The 17049-nt window shown below is 39.8% G+C and overlaps 1 protein-coding gene across 6 annotated transcripts in view; it reads right to left on the minus strand.

The window, feature by feature from the left end:
- The window catches only part of LOC131065652 (uncharacterized), a 71501-nt gene that overhangs the window by 37783 nt on the left and 16669 nt on the right, over positions 1-17049 (minus strand). For 4 of the 6 annotated variants that reach the window (XR_009371904.1, XR_009111445.2, XR_009111444.2 and 1 more), the window contains exon 2: positions 16228-16466. Coding sequence is in view for 3 of the 6 variants with exons in the window: in XM_058000233.2 (XP_057856216.1) it covers positions 16228-16466 (239 nt within the window). In the remaining 3 variants the exon portion in view is untranslated. The remainder of the gene's footprint in view (positions 1-16227; positions 16467-17049) is intronic. The other 2 variants (XM_058000234.2, XM_058000235.2) reach the window with 2 other exon arrangements.

The raw sequence follows: 17049 nt of genomic DNA on the forward strand, positions 1-17049 counted from the left end.
AATCTAACCTAAAACTGAAAGCAAAAGAGAGGGTCCCCATTTGTGATGGGGCGATTGTTTACCACTACAACTAGTAAATTAAATACAGAAAATAATAATGTAGGTGACAATGCATACTAGACTCAGCAGTAAAATATATCTTTATTCGCACATGCAATCATTACAGAGAAGAAGACCAAAGATGGTCGGCCAAGGATTACAATAAACCCGACTATACCATACTAATGCCTTGGCGGTACACAACATATTTAAAGAACCCGACAGTTGCCGAGAGGAACACAACCGTCAACCAACCGACACATAACTGCCGAGAGTGACTACCCACTTAATATAATTAATTAATACATTGGCAAATAACAAATAAAACCATACGCATTTTATGCCGTCTACATCATCCCCCCAAAAAGAAAAAGCCATCTTCTAGACGACAAGTAAACATCAAGTAACATCTGAAAGACTAATGAAAAGAGTGTAGGAAATGACTTGTACTGGACAACCCCAGCTTGTAGTGTACCTGCCAAATCAAATGGGGGTTTGGGGGCAACGCCCCCAATGGGGTCAAGGGGCAGCGCCCCTTGCGGGGTCGAGGGGCAACACCCCTCACAGGGTCTTGGGGCAGTGCCCAAGGCACGCTCCCTATCGCGGTACAAGGCGGGGTCGAGGGGCAGCGCCCCCACTGCCAACGCCAAATTACAACCTTCAAAACCGCACGGAACTCCATGGTGCACATGATTTTTGTGATTTTTTGGGACACCAAAAACATTGTTGATGAAGTCAAACAACAGTCTCCAGTGAGAATCTATCCCGCACGGCCGAGGTGGCCCCTCCACCCAACTTCCTCTTCGGTGATTATTTTCGGCAATTTCTGTATCAAAGCCATACGGCGTACAATCTGGACTACGTACGGACCACCTCTCCTCTTCGTACAGTATTGCCTCTTCTCTGCCTTTCGTCCAATCCATCCAGTCGTACAAAATCCTCCAAACGTACAGAATCACTTCAAATTTCTACACGAAGTGCTGGCCAAAGTGGCCGTACGAATTTTCCATGTGCCTTTTCTAATCTGATTCTTCCTTCATACGGACTTTGTACGGATTCACTCCTCTGACTTCATGTACGGATTCTCGAATGTCTTCAAATTCGCCTAGCAATTCCGTACGAATGTCTCGTAGTGGCTGGTTTTGTACGGATTTGGAAGGTAATTATTTTCCACGTGACCTCAACTTTCCCCGTACGGATCCGTATTGCTATTCTGTATGGATTTCTACCCTCGTCGTGTGATGGATTTGTACAGATTTGTGCGGTTGTTCCTTCTCTTTTTCATTCGATATTTCTCCATGGCAAATGTCTCATGTTCGTACGAGTTCATACGGTTGTCTTCTTCGTCTACTCCGCCTTGCTTCCTATACGGGTTTGTACGGATGTCCTTGTTTCCCTCCAAAACATTTTTGTATGGATGTGTAGGGCTTTTGTTTCCTCCCTTCTCCTTGCTCTTCATGGCCCCGTATGGATATTTACGACCTTTTTCCGTTGTCCCTTTCGCAAGCCCATACGGGCCCATACATTCTTGGCTCCCCCGTCTGTACGGATCCGTACAGATTTGACTCCACTAATTCACTCTGTAGTTTTGTCGAACCTGGCTGGCTCCTGTACCACCCCTTCGACCGTAGGGGTTTCCTCCTGCCATCTGTAGGTGTCGCTCCGGTTACCATACCTTCAACCGTAGGTGTCATCATGCCTTCGGCTGTAAGTGTTTCCTCTTGTACTACCCTGCCATCCGTAGGTGTCTTTCCACGTACCACACTTTCGGCCGTAGGTGTTTCCTTCCGTACCATACCTTTAGCTGTAGGTGTTTCCTCACGTACCACACCTTCGGCCATAGGTGTTTCCTCACATACCACTCTCTCGACTGTAGGGACTTCTTCCGTACCTTTGCCAACCTCTTTGATCTCCCTAATTTCCAACATGTTACAACTCGGGTGGAAGACCTCATAGTCCTCCATTTGCCAGTGACAGAGTCCGTTTAGGGAACTTGTCTCATCTTCAGAGCAATCTTCTAGTTTGAGCACCCCTTCATCATTGGGTTCCATGCCTTTCCTCCCTTCATCCATACCTAACTCTCCACCCTCAGACTCAGAGTCGAAGGGTGCCAATTCTTCACTCACCGCCTGGTTCCTCAAGTCAATGACGTGATTCCTCCGGTCACTCTCAATCAAAAGTGTGTTCCGCTTCCAGTTGTGATTCGCCTTGGCAGTAATCAACCATTCCCTCCCCAGGAGTGCATCGTACGCCTTCTTCTGTAACCGGATGACTACAAAATTTAAGAAGAATTGTTGTGTGCCAATCATTAATTTTTGTGCCATCATGTTCCCAACGGCTGGATGTCGTGCCGGTCGGCACCTACCAAGTGGAAGGTTGGTAGACAGAGTGTCAGCTTCCCTAGACATTTCCAAGTGTCTTCTGGCAGTACGTTTACTCCCGAGCCTCCATCGACAATGGTGTTTGTCAACTTCTTCCCCATTATTTCCATCTCTACGACCGTCGGCTTCCTCCCGATGCTCACCGTCAGCAACATTGGATCACTGGACTCATTCCCTTCGGGTGATGGTTTTCTCGTCAGTTCCTCCTCGTGTGGCTTGCATTGTTTCTGGATGACTGTGTTGTCACTAACTGTGTTGGCAATTTCCATTCTCACTCGCGGCATAGTTGAAGGTCTACCACCTTGATGGGTAGGATTGTTTGTAGCACCTGTCGGACTATGTTCTTCTCTGACTCCCACAATGACGTACTTGCAGTTCCATTGGAAGTTACTCGTTCCTTCGCCAACACTTGTTCTACTTCAGCTTGTTCCTTTTCCGTACCACAGTTTGAATACATTGCCTTCTTTGTTTGTGCTCTCGTGATTGCCAAAACTGCGTCCTCTTGTTCCTCCACGTCCAGTATATTAATACCCTTCTGCTTTGGGCAGTTGGTGTCTTCATGGTCGCTTGGTCCACACCATTTGCACAATAATTGTATGTTGTCTTTCTTGTTATGGCAATCTCTCGCAAAGTGTCCTCATTCACTACATTGTCGGCATTGTATGATAAGACATCCTCTAGGGTCGTACTGTATTTGGTTTCGCCCTCGTTGATTTTCATAAAGACTTGGTGATACATTTTGTGATTTCGATGGGCTAGACTCTCCTTGTGTGAAGAGTACTTGTGTACTTCTCATCTTCAAATTGTACGAGCACTCCTTGATTGGATTCCCAAGCACTTGGCAAATCTCACAAAACATATTTCTAGGGCAATTACCTTTTGTGTGCCCCTCACTTTTGCACTCAGTACACCATAGTTTATTACCTTCTCTGTTAGTTCCTTTCTTAGCCTTCAATTTTGTTAGCGCATAGTAAACTTTCTGTTCTAACCATGATTTATGGAGAACAGGCGTTGCATATGCATTGTGATTGTAAGCTAACTAAAGAGTTTTAAACTCAATCTACCTAATTATTTCAGTTTAACTGATCTACATCTTCAAAAATTCCATGCATCTCATGCATAATTTCTACTCCTGTGATCTATATATCATTTGTAATCATATAGATTTGTAATAATGAAAATGGTTTAATTGCTTTCTTTTCCTTCTCTGTTTTCTCTGCAAGTTTTGCTTTTATTTTCCAGCTAGATCTTTTCTCTATTTTGCAGGATTAGCTACAAAATTTAACATGGTATCAGAGCTAGATTGCTAGAAAGAAGAAGCATCAGGCAGATTTTTGAAGATTATCATCACCATGGAAGCTGACATCTATTTCTAGATGCATGCATATTCTTTCCCTAATTTTTGCATGCTCCTTGCTGTTTTTTCCTATATTGATTCTTTAAATTTGTACGTGCTTTGCAAGCACCGCATGATGAAGATCTAGAAAATTTGGGGCTTTGTAAAAATTAAAATTTTTTATATGGGGTTTTGCTTAATGCATTTAGTATAGGTTTCTTTCAATAAGTTTCCTAAATAAAAATAGAAGATTAAAGTTGCTATGCACTCTTCCTCCAATTGACAGCCAAAATTAATCTTTTGTTCTACATTCCTATCTACATGAGATTCCAATGTTGCAACTTTGTTTGCTCCTAGAGATTCTTTCTAGCAGGGTTCCTAACTATATGAGATTCCAGAGTCGCAACCTCGTGTGCTTCCAGAGTTTCTTTCTATTGGGACATTATTGAGCAATAGATATACAATGGCATCTTCCCAACCGGGGGTCATCTTTGCAGTTCTTCAGCTTGGACCACATTTCTGCAGATTCATATCTTCCTGTCTTCAGATGATCAGTTTTTGTATTCAGAGACCGTGTACCTATCAGTTCATCGATGTGAGCAATGCAGAATATGTACAACTGATTTTCAATGTATCCCAGAGGTACTCATGCAGTGGTTTCTATGATTTTGTACAATCCTGTTGCACTATGGATTCATTTGCAGTTCTTTTTCATCGGCAATTGCAGCTTTCTTCCATAGTTAGAATAATGGTTAGGCGTTTTTCTCAATTGGGTTTTCTCCTTTCTTCTTTGTAATTGGGTTTCTGATCAGGCTTTGTTGCCTGGACCCATATCCCTCCTTAGTTAGACTTATGGGGGAGTGTTAGCGCACAGTAAACTTTCTGTTCTACCCATGATTTATGGAGAACAGGTGTTGCATATGCATTGTGATTGTAAGCTAACTAAAGAGTTTTAAACTCAATCTACCTCATTATTTCAGTTTAACTGATCTACATCTTCAGAAATTCCATGCATCTCATGCATAATTTCTGCTCCTGTGATCTATATATCATTTGTAATCATATAGATTTGTAATAATGAAAATGGTTTAATTGCTTTCTTTTCCTTCTCTATTTTCTCTGCAAGTTTTGCTTTTATTTTCCAGCTAGATCTTTTCTCTATTTTGCAGGATTAGCTACAAAATTTAACAAATTCTTTCATCATTCTCAACATATCACGTCGAAGGGCTCGTACGGTTTTGGATTCTTCATCACTGCTACCTTTGGTGCTCTCATCATTGTCGGTCTTCCTCTTCTCTCGAGAGGAGGTTTTGTTTTCACTCTCGATGTCCATCGCTCGATTGTAAGCATCGGCGTACGAGGACGGAGGCACTACTTTCATCTTCTTGCGCAGTGAGGGTATCAATCCCTCCATGAACCACCTCTTCTTCAACTCGTCGGCTGGTTGGATCTCCATCTTGTTCAACAATTCTTTGAGCCTATGGTTGTGAGCGCGTACACTCTCATTTTTGCCTTGCTTGGTATTGTAGATGTCAGTCACAATCTCATTGTCATCCCTCAAGAGTTTGAATTCCTCTTGAAAGGCCTTCTTCAAATTATTCCATGTTGTTTTGTGCTGGGCATCGAGGTCCGTGTACCAATCAATTGCAATCCCCAGAAGAGTGGCCGAAAACGCCTTCAACCAGTAATCCCGATCATCTTGGCCATTTGCCTCCCAAATGGTTATGCATGTTTTGCAATGTCGTACAGGATCCTCCAACCCGTCTCTTGTGAACTTCGACAATTTATGCTTCTCTTGGGTGTTCAACATTGTTTTCACTCGAAAGGTATGTGTGTATTCTCCTTGTGTGCCGAACCTGGGTGAACTGTTTCGACCGCTACGTTCCGATGCTTTCCCTGCACTCTCGGCCACGCAGGCGTCCTCTACACGTCCACCTTCAACGTCCCCAACACTCCGAGTACTTCCACGTGTGTCGGACCTGAGTGGAATGTTCCGACCGCTACGTTCTGGTGCTTTCCTTGCACTCTTAGACACGTGCACGTCCTCTACACGTCCACCTCCAGCGTCCCAACACTCCGAGTACTTCCAGGCTCCGAATCGTCTCTATCCTTCCTCCGGTCAAGGGTCAACGGATCACCTAATCTCTTGGTCTTGACCACCCTGTGGCCTCTTCTCACCTTTAATGGGTTCTACGGACATGAATCACTCAAGGCTGACCCGATTTCTTTTAAGGCAACGACACCAAAATCTCTACCGCTACAACTGGTAAATTAAATACAAAAATAATAATGTACATGACAATGCATACCAGACCCGGCAGTAAAATATATCTTTATTCACACATGCAATTATTACAAAGAAGAAGACCAGAGATGGTCGACCAAGGATTACAATAGACCCGACTATACCGTATTACTTCCTTGGTGGTACACAACATATTTAAAGAACCCGACGGTTATCGAGAGGAACACAATTGTCAACCAACCGACACATAACTGCCGAGAGTGACTACCCACTTAATATAGTTAATTAATACATTGGTAGATAACAAATAAAACCATAGGCATTTTATGTCGTCTACAGCGATGTGTGAAATGGTCACAATAGGAGGAAACGAGAAAAGGGAGGAAAGGAGGTCCAAAAACTCAGGGTTTTGGGATTTCGGGGTCCGAAAGGAAAGGAGGTCCAAAAATCTGAGGTTTCGAGATTCCAGGAATCTGGAGTCTAGAAGGAGGAAAGGGAGGAAAGGAGATCTAAAAACTTGGGGATCCCGGGGTTCGAAAACCGAGGGATTTCGGGATTCTGTGGTTTGAAAACCTAAACCTGGGGGTTTCGAGATTCCGAAATTCTGGGGTTTGGAAACCTAAACTTGTGGGTTCTAAGATTTCGGGGTCAAGAAGGAAAGGAAGTCTGGAAACCTAGGGTTTCTAGGATCTTGGGGTCCGGAAGAAAGGAGGAAAGGGAGGAAAGGATGTCCGAAAACCTGGGGTTCTAGGATTACAAGGTCTGGAAAGGGAGGAAACGAAGGAAAAGAGGTCCGAAAACCTAGGGGTTTCAGGTTTCTGGGGTTCGGAAGGAAAGGAGGAAAGGGAAGAAAGGAGGTCTAGAAACCTGGGCGTGCTAGAATTCTGGGGTCCGGAAAGAGAGGAGGAAAGGGAAGTGTTGATGTGTTTTTTAGGCACAAGCAAACACAGAATAAAATACCCAAAAGTATCTTATCCTCTCTTGATCAAAGTCTCTTAAATGCTGAAGATTCGCACAAGGATCACTTGAGACAACTCCAAGGTTCCTAATATGTCGGGTCATGACGTGTGGATAAGCTCAATGGTTTGATGTGATAATGATGGGATCACAAAGGGGACTTACGTTGTACATGAATGCTTGTACTGCTGGAACTTAGATTCTAACTACTTTCTTGGAGTGATAAAAAAAAAGGGCAAAAGACATAGGGTTTAAGAAGTCTAACAATGTAAGAACGATGGACAATCTTTGGTGAAACTTGACTAAGCCTTGCTTTGACATGCAAAGCAACAACTCCACAAAGCTTAGTGCAATCTTCTAAGGAAATTAGATGATTTTCAAATCATTATCAAGCATAGACACCATTAATTGAATGCATATCAATGATTGAATAACAATTGAACTTAAGCTCATTCAAGTATTCCAGTTGACCACACAAGGCACACTTACAATCAACAAGAGGCTAGTGGTATGGATTAAGAGTTTCACCATAAATCATACATGACGTTCTTTCATCCACCTAATTATCATTAGCTAACATGAAGATCCAACAAGAAACCATGCAAGTGTAAAAGAAACAATACATTCCACCACCACTTCACTGAAAAGGAAATTTATTTACAACTTAGGCAACAATTTCTGCCTTCTCGTCCTAGTCTACTTTAGCTGCTATTTGCTACTAAACTATTAACTATTCTCTATTGACTCTTAACTATTATTCCTCTTTACATATGAAGAGGTTGAGCTATATATAGAGATCTCATTACAATGGCCAAGATCATACCCCATAAATGGCCAAGATTTTACAATGAAACCCTAATTAGGGTTTGTTACAACAAACTTTATTCTGGCCAATGAAGTAATTACAATGCTCGGACAAATGTCATTTCTTGAGCATTTGACCAATAGATAGTGAGGGTAGGTACATTGGAACTTGTGCACTCATGGAGAAGTCAAGTACATTGTATCTAGGCATACTGATGTGGAACCTTCTGATTGATGGAATGGTGACTAGGATGCCACCTCAACTTGCACTTGTGAACTGGATTCATCATCATGAATTAGTATTTAATAATATTTCTTGATACTCAACATTATCAAGCTTCAGTAGTGATGATGATGAAGGCGTGTTTCCAAATGATATCATGTTAACTCATCTGAAACTATCTCCTTGAATGTCTCAATACTGAACATCATGAAGGTGTAGGGTGTAGATGTTGACTTCCTCTTAATCTTGAATCTTGACATTGTCTTGGAATGAACCCTTGATGTCATAACTACTTCTTCACTCTTTTGAAATTCTTTCTTTGGGATTCCCTTCATGTTGCCTATTCTTTCATCCACATCCTTGGATGGGTGGATCATGTTCTTGTATAAGCGAATGTTTCTTGTGTAGTCACCTTCTTGGTATCCTTGTGTTTGCCGATGAAGTCCTTCTACTTTTGAATATCATGCTTGCCTTGTGCTATGTTCTATCTTGGTGTAATCTTGAATGTGCTTCTTCACTCCTCGCTTTGATTCTTCAATCAGACCTGGAAAAGAACATAGTTTGCATCATATTGATGAAATAACAAAATTGACCGAATCAATACACCGCCTATCATGCTAAAAGAAGAATTTCGAACCTTTTGATTGCCAATGGAAGAGGTTTGCTCCTGCAGAGGAGCAATGGAAGTAATTTTCGCTCCTAGAAGGAAGCAATGGAAGTAAAATTCGCTCCTAGAAGGGAGCAATGGAAATTATTTCATACTTAGCAAAATTTCATCTACTCTCTCCATTCCATCAATTCATATGCGTGTGATTGTGTCAAATTGACTTCAAAGAAGGCTTTAAAATCAATTTCGCAAAGGAAGGGAAATTCGCTCGTAAAGAGGAGCAAAGGAAGCGTTTTTCGCTCCTGATCGTGAGCAAAGGAAATCACATTAAATCACTTCAATTTCGCCATCTAGCTTGGTTTCACCAACTCATGCCTTAGGTTTTAGTCTCTATGCACAAAAGATCATCAAATAGCCCCCAATGAATGCCTTAGAAGTGAATTCACTCTCATGAAGGAGCGTAGGAAGAGGAATTCGCTCCAATTGAGGAGCAATGGAAGCATAATTCGCTCCAATTAGGGAGCAATGGAAGTAACCCTCAAATTCACCACTTAGCTAGGTTTTAGCAATCTCTCCCTTTTTTATCAACTTAGATCTTGTGGTTTCGCTCTCCTAGTGAGTAGATGTGTCAAATTATCATTAAGGGAGGCTTGGGAAGCAAATTCGCTCTCATAAATGAGCAAAGGAAGCAAATTTTGCTCCCAAAGGGGAGCAATGGAAGTGAAATTTGCTCCTAGAGAGGAGCAAAGGAAATGACCTTAAATTCGATACTTGTTGGCATTGCACACTCCAATGAGAAATTGTAGGTGATTGAAGGTTTGTCATTGATGGCAACCTTGCAATCCTATGGCACCGGCACCAGCAGACTCTACACCGACAGATAGTTTACTGACCACGACAAAGATGATTACCACCCCCCTGGCCAACAGGGTTTTGTTTATTGCATTTTGTATTTATTTGTAATATCTTTTTGTAAGCCAACAAGGCGAATTGTAATAAGACTCATATATAAGTATGAGATCTTGTAGATCATTAGGAAGATGCGAACATGGGAAGATTATTGCAGAAGTAATGTGCGAATATTAAGGCAGATTTTGGAGTAAGGTTTATGGTTATTGTATGAGATTAAACCGGTACTGAACCTAGCACAGCAGATGCTGAACTGAAGCAGTACATTATATTGGATTTGCATAATCCATTTTGTAAGTCAATGAGACTTCCTTTTGTAATTAAGCAGTGAGCTTTAGGCAGTTGGCCTTCCTGCATGTGCAGGCGCCTATTGTAAGTAATATCCATTCATTGGCCAGTGAGTGAATATTGTGGGTCACAAATCCCACCAAGGTTTTTCCCACACCAGATTTCCTCGTTAGAAATCTTGTGTTATGGTGTGCTTTCTATGTTGTGCTTATTGTTCTTATTTACTGCATTAATTCTTGTTTACCGGTACACTGCTTTAGAATGTAATTTGTTTAATAAGATCAGAAAATCTGCTAACCGGTTAGATACTGATTCACCCCCCCCCCTCTCAGTATCTTTGGGAATCCTAACAATACTTAGCTTGATTTCCTCCATTTACCCTTCATTCCGTCCACTCAAATGCATCAAATTACCTCCATGTGAGGCCTTAGGGGTGAATTCGCTCTCATGAAAGAGCAAAGGCAGGGTATTTCGCTCCTGAGAGGGAGTGAAGGAAGTGACTCAAATTCACCCTTAGATCTTGATTCCATCACCTCATTCCTTAGGTTTTTTTTATTTCCATGCATAAAAGTCATCAAATATCTCTCAATGAACGCCTTGGAGATGACTTCACTCCTATGAATGAGCAAAGGAAGGGAAATTCGCTCCTAAAGAGGAGCAAAGGAAGTGTTTTTGGTCTTGGAGAGGAGCAATGGAAGTCACTCTAAATTTACCACTTTGATCCTTCCCTTTGTCCAAATTATGATGTATTAATCTCTTCCCTTGATCAAAATGATATTAAAGGTGCTTAAACTTGTTTCTTACCCTCAAATATGCAAAGGAAGGTGATTTCGCTCCAAGATGAGGGCAATGGAAGAGGATTTCACTCCTGTGAAGGAGCAAAGGAAGTCCATTTCACTCCAATCAGGGAGCAATGGAAGTAAGCTCAAATTCACTCTTCACCAACCTAAGTTTGGGGTATTTTGCCATCTATGCATATGAAGGTGTCAAACCAACCTTAAGGAACTTTACTCCTAAGCAAGAGCAAAGGAAGAGAAATTCGCTCCTAAGCAGGAGCAATGGAATTGAAAATCGCTCTTGAGAAGGAGCAAAGGAAGTTCTTACAATTTGGACACTTAGCTCAATTTCATCCACTTACCTTCATTCCATTGACTCATACCTTAAGCTTTTAGCCATCCACACATGAAAATGTGTCAAATTGATGTAGTGCCCTGCCCTATCTGATGAAGGAAAGTGACTGTTTTCTATTTGCTGTGGACTGAAGTTAAGCTGAACCTGGTGCGTTTTGTTTTTTCTGTGTGCATTCATTCAGTTTTTGCATATCCATTCATGGTGAATTTAACAAAATAATATCTTAACAGAGAACAATGACAAATCAACCACACTAACAGTGCTGCTGCAAATAATGGTCAGAACAATTAACAATATGAATGCACTAATTCATTGACTTTTCTCAGCAACACTTTCACAATATTGACTGTTAATTATGAGCACAATACAACTATCTGTTTGACACACAACAATCATATAGGATTTTATGCAAAGGATTTTAATGAGGAACCTGGTATGTTTTCAACTCCACGCCCAAGACTCCAGCAGGTCTTTCAAAAACACTTCCCAACCAAATCTTCTAACCCGAACCAAGACACACGTTAAGTCTGGCTGTGCATAGTGACAATTTCCACTTTAATTATCCTTACCACACTTCAGGAACATCATCTACATTCCAAAGAATAAGATACTGGCTTCGTGGAGGTCCCAATGCGCTGCAACCAGTTCTGAGAGATCCAACAGACTCGAACTGCACTTTAGCACGACTTCCCACACTCAGGAAGAATGCCACCTATTGGAGACGTGAGTATAACAGTATACTGAAGCAGGTTCGGTAATAGACACAGTAGCATCAATACTTCCCAAGCGATTTTCTGATGAAGAGTCGCGGTGTACAGGAAAGGTGGAAACAATGCCCACGTGTTCAGCTGGCCCTCAAATCTCCAAGATACGTATTAGTCAATGTTTATGCTGCGACTTAGCCTTCAAATCTTGTGATTCCTGTATGTCACTTTAGTCTGCCAAAACCTTGCTGTGACTATGGCTGCCTGTACCTGGTGTGCCGCTATACTACTAACCAAAACATATTCCCAAGGTAAAATACGATTCATTCAATCTTCACTAAGACTGGTTTCTATGTAAATACTTGTTCCCAGTAAGGCGATTTTCTTCAGCCAAGCATACACACTCCCTTGATGCATTCCATCCTTCTCAGAACTCCCAATAACAATTTGTTTTTCCAGATTTCCCAAACCTGATCTCTCACAGGCAAGAGAAATGCAACACTTGAGGGATTTCATCCCCAAATGCCAAGTACTTTTCCAGATTTCTCCAGAATTTCCAAACTCCAAGAACACAATTCCCAAGATAAGTTTCCAGCATTAAATGCATCTATTTATCACCTTCTTTTGGCATGCATCCCAAAGCACTACCAATGTGGGATAAATGAGAAATAGAATAAAATAATATTATCCCCTTATGTCTCCAAAAGAAGGGGTACTTTTAATATTTCTTTTTTAACATTAGCTTCAACATTAAATAACCCTCCTTAAGTTAAATAATTAAATTTAACTTTAGAAACTTTTGATTTTTGTTTGAATAATTAATTCCTTTATAAAAAAATGCAATCTAGGCGAATGAATAAATGCACCAGAATGATGTTGATCAAAATCGCACCAAAAATTTCCCGACACTGTGCCCGAACTGACTTACTATAAATAGTAAGTTCCTGGAAACTCTGACAAATCAACTCTGTTTGGCTCGAAACTGAATTCGCCTAGGCCAAACCCATCATAGATCCCTAGAAAGTCCTGGTTAGCCCTCGGGACCACAGCCAAAAAGGCTAATGACAAAACGCCAGATAACTGCTAAAAAGGGGACATTACAATTGACCTCAAGGAAGGCCTTAGAAGGAATTTCGCTCCTAAACCAGGGCAATGGAAGTGAAGTTCGCTCCAATTGAGGAGCAAAGGAAATATTCATATACTTAGCCAAATTTTGCATCAGACCGGACTAAAAGATCAAACTCTTTGCTTGACCAAAGCTCCACATTGCAATTTGTGATGACCAAGGGTATCTTGGAGCTCCTAGAGGGAAAGAGAAGGAAATTCACTCCTAAACCAAGGCAAAGGGAGTCACTCAAAACTTAGGCAATGCAAATCGCTCTTGCCAGAGGGCAACAAAATTTTTCCCATACTTAGACAAATTTTGCCCCATGCAACCTGCCTTTCAACACAGTGCAACCAAAAGCTTTGATAACGTTTACTCCAACCTAAAGAGACAGACTTGATTTGATCAACCTCTGACCTGTGGCCTCTTGACCAACTATGCTTCTTCAATGCAAAGACTAATGGTGATGGACTCTACAACTACCAACGACTAAGCTAGGACAACTAACCTAGAAAGCAAAAAAGTGGGGGTCCCATTTGCAATGGGGCGATGTGTGAATATGTCACAACATGAAGAAAGGAAATCCAGAAACCTAGAGGTTCTGGGATTTCGAGAGGAAGGAGGAAAGGGAGGAAAGGAAGTCCGAAAACCCGGGGTTCTGAGATTTCGGGGTCCAGAACAAGAGTCCAGAATAGGAGGAAAGGAATGAAAGGAGGTCCAGATTTCTAGAGTTCCGGGATTTCAAGGTCTGGAAGGAAGGAGGAAAAGGAGGAAAGGAAGTCCGAAAACCTGAGGTTTCGAGATTTCGAGGTCCGAAATGAAAGAATGAAAGGGAGGAAAGGAGGTGAGCCCGAAACCACCTCTTGACAAGATAACACTTAACATTTCATGACTCCATTGGTTTTGTCCTTGATCAACTGGGGCAATGCTGGTCCATGGAAAATATCTCTAATTAGTTCTCACTAATGGACCAAGTGTGTCATAAAGTGACAACTATTTTTAGCAACTAATGGACCAAGGGTGTCATAAAATGACAACTATTTTTAGCAAATGCTTCTGAATATGTCAAAAACAACAATGCATGGATCATTGTTTCAGGTGCTTTTTGCCATTAATATTGACAACTTGAGAAATGTAACTAAGCAATCAAGAGATGTTGCACTGGGAGATGATTTACAACTACATGTTGGAGGATTTGGTAAAGCTCCCCTCAATGCTCCAACCCAAAGTAAAACATGTATTGATAATGTTTTACTTGTTCCAAGACTAAAGAAAAATCTTATTTTAGTCAACCAAAAATATGAAGGCTATTTTGAACAAGGAACTAGTAATGTGTTCAATAGTAAAGGGAAATTGGTATCTGATGGATATATGAAAGGATTATTTTATTTGAGGACAAACCCCTCCAAATCCTTAGTTTCAAGTGTTGTTTCAAGAAATCATTTCTAGCATGAAAGGCTTGACCAAATTGATCTCAAGTCACTAAAGGAAAAATTTGCTCAGAATACAATATATGGTCTTCCACCCATCACTACAAAGAAGTGTGTTTCTGAAGCCTATGTTATGGGTAAACAACATAGAGAAAATTTTCATTTTGAGAAAGCTTGGAGGGCTTCTAAAAATTTTGAGTTAATTTATTCTAATCTTTGTGGACCATTGAAGATAATTTCTACTGGGAAACCTCAATATTTCATGGCATTCATTGATGGCTTTACTTGACAATGTATGGGTCTACTTTCTAAAGAACAAGTCTAAAGAATTTGATGCTTTCAAGGAATCTATTGACCAAGTTGAGATTTAATATGATAAAAAAAATTAAAATGCTAGGATCAAATAACATGAAAGTATACCTCAAACAAATTTGACAACTTTTGCAAACAAAAGGGAATCAAGAGGCAACTCTCAGCTCCATATACTTTACAAAAAAATTGAGTAGTTGTAAGAATGAATATGACAATTTCCAAAAGAAAAGAGAAATAAATTTGATGATAAGAGTAAGAAATGCATCCTTGTTGAGTAGAATGACTCTAGTAAAGCCTATTGATTTTATGACTCCGAGGAAAGCAAACTTAACATCTCTAGAGATGTCATTTTTGGGGAAAGGTGTCACCTTCCAAGTGTTCACCATATCAATTTGATAGAAGAGAAAGATGATAATGATATATCATTACGCTCACCCAAAAAGGTTGAGCCAAATAGGAAAGTACTATTGAATCAATAGAAAAGAAAAGAGAAGGAATGTATGAGCCAAATTCAACCCCATTGTCCATTTCACTATCTATTTTTCCTCTAAGCAGATTAGAACAAGCAACAAAAACAGCCATTAAATTGCAAGACCATAAGATCAATTATGCATTGATGACAACTATTAAAGTGCTCATGAACCAAGCTCTTTTGAGGAAGCAATAAAAACAACAAGTGGAAATGCTATGAATTAGGAGATAGATTCAATTCATCAAAACCATATGTGGGAGTTAATACCTTACTTGTTCGTAAATGAGCTGTTGATTATAAATGGGTGTTCAAAATCAAGTTCAAATCTAATGGCACAAGTACAAAGCAAGATTAGTATAAAGATGATCAAGGTCAAAATGTTGATAGCACTTGTTTCCCAACGCCAAGTGGAAAATCTAGCAAATGGATGTCAATTGTGCATTTCTTGAATGGAGATTTGACAAAGGAGGTATATGTGACACAACCTTCCAATTTTGTTGAAAAACAAAAAAAACATATTGTCTGCTGCCTAAACAAGGCACTATATGGTTTGAAACAAGATCCATGAATTTGGTTTTCAATAGTTCTAAGTACTTTCTTTAAAAGGGATTTCAAAAATTTGACTATTCAAAATTTATACATTAAGATTTTCTATCACTAGTTATTGTTCATTGTGTTGTATGTTGATTATTTTCTTATCACTAGGAATTATCAATCACTTATAAATGGCATGAAAGAAGATATGAAAATCAATTTTGAAATGTCTAATCTTGAATTAGTTCACTATTTTCTTGGAATTGATGTTTGGCGAACATTAGGAAAATTATTCCTCTCTCAACTGAAGGACACCCAAAAAATTCTCACAGTTCAAAATACAAGAATACAAAGTTTTGCTAATGAAAATGGAAACAGGAACTAAGTTGAAAACCTAGATGGTAAAGTAGTTAATGAAACACTAAATAGGATTTTGATAGGAACTTTGATTTACTTGAGTATTAGTTGTCTAGAAATATCTCATGCAATTAGAAAAGAATCTGAAAAACCTGTGATAATTGATGAGAGAGTGAGTGGTTTGTTTGTAGCTAATTTAATTACCAAACAACGTGTGGATCTCCCTGTTTATCAGTAACCACTTTACCCAGCTAATGAGTTACCAAGGGCGGCCCAAAATATTGTAAGTTGAAGAATACATAAAGGCAAATAAAAAGTTCTTAACAAGACCAGGCATCTTTAATCCATAAAGCATTCAAGAAAATCTAAAAGACACGAGTTTAAGAATCATACTAACTATCTCAATAGAATTCATTGGCTCGAGCTGCTCAGTTGGCCATTCAAAGGACTGAATAATTTTACTTTTCCCCAAAATAGACTCACTTGCTGCATATTTTGAGACTGCTATTGATAACAGAGAAGAATCCAAATAGTCTTCAAGAAGTACTGTTGTGTTAACTTCTTCAGCGTCAATGTTATTGATTCCCCTCTTAATCCTTGCCAATCGTGGACTTGGCGCACATATTCTCAAGCTGGAAAAAAAATTATTATATAAAAACAAGGAAGATACATGATTTCAATTTTTACTGAAAAATATTTTAATGGACTAAAATTATAAAATCACACTCTCGAAGAGAATGAACTCAAATGATAAACCGCATTTATATTTGCTGGATATATAATACATATTAAATGTACAAGATTGGTTGCAAGTCTAATAAATTTAATCTGACCACATAAATATCCTTTGTCCAGACCTCTATGCCTTAGGACATCTAATAAAAAATATACAAAATTAAATGAAATTCTAAACAAAATTCAGCCAAAATTCAGTTGAAGATCTGTGTATCTTTTGCAATTTATAGAACATGGATGTATTTTGAGTATAATTCTTAAGAATTTAAGACTATTTGAAAACATTCTCCTGAAAGTTTGGGAAAAAACTCAAATAATACATTCTTGCTGGCAAATAGAAAAAGAGGGCAATTTGGGGAAAATGAATCACTCTTTTAGAAGAATTTTAAGAAAGCCTCCTGATGGCGCCACACACACAAAGCAGTGCAAAACTAATCAAATACACTTGTTACACTCACTGCTCGGTGATGAGAGATTGTT

The sequence above is a fragment of the Cryptomeria japonica genome, chromosome 3 (genome assembly GCF_030272615.1).
Source record: "Cryptomeria japonica chromosome 3, Sugi_1.0, whole genome shotgun sequence".
NCBI classification, from domain to species: Eukaryota; Viridiplantae; Streptophyta; class Pinopsida; order Cupressales; family Cupressaceae; genus Cryptomeria; species Cryptomeria japonica.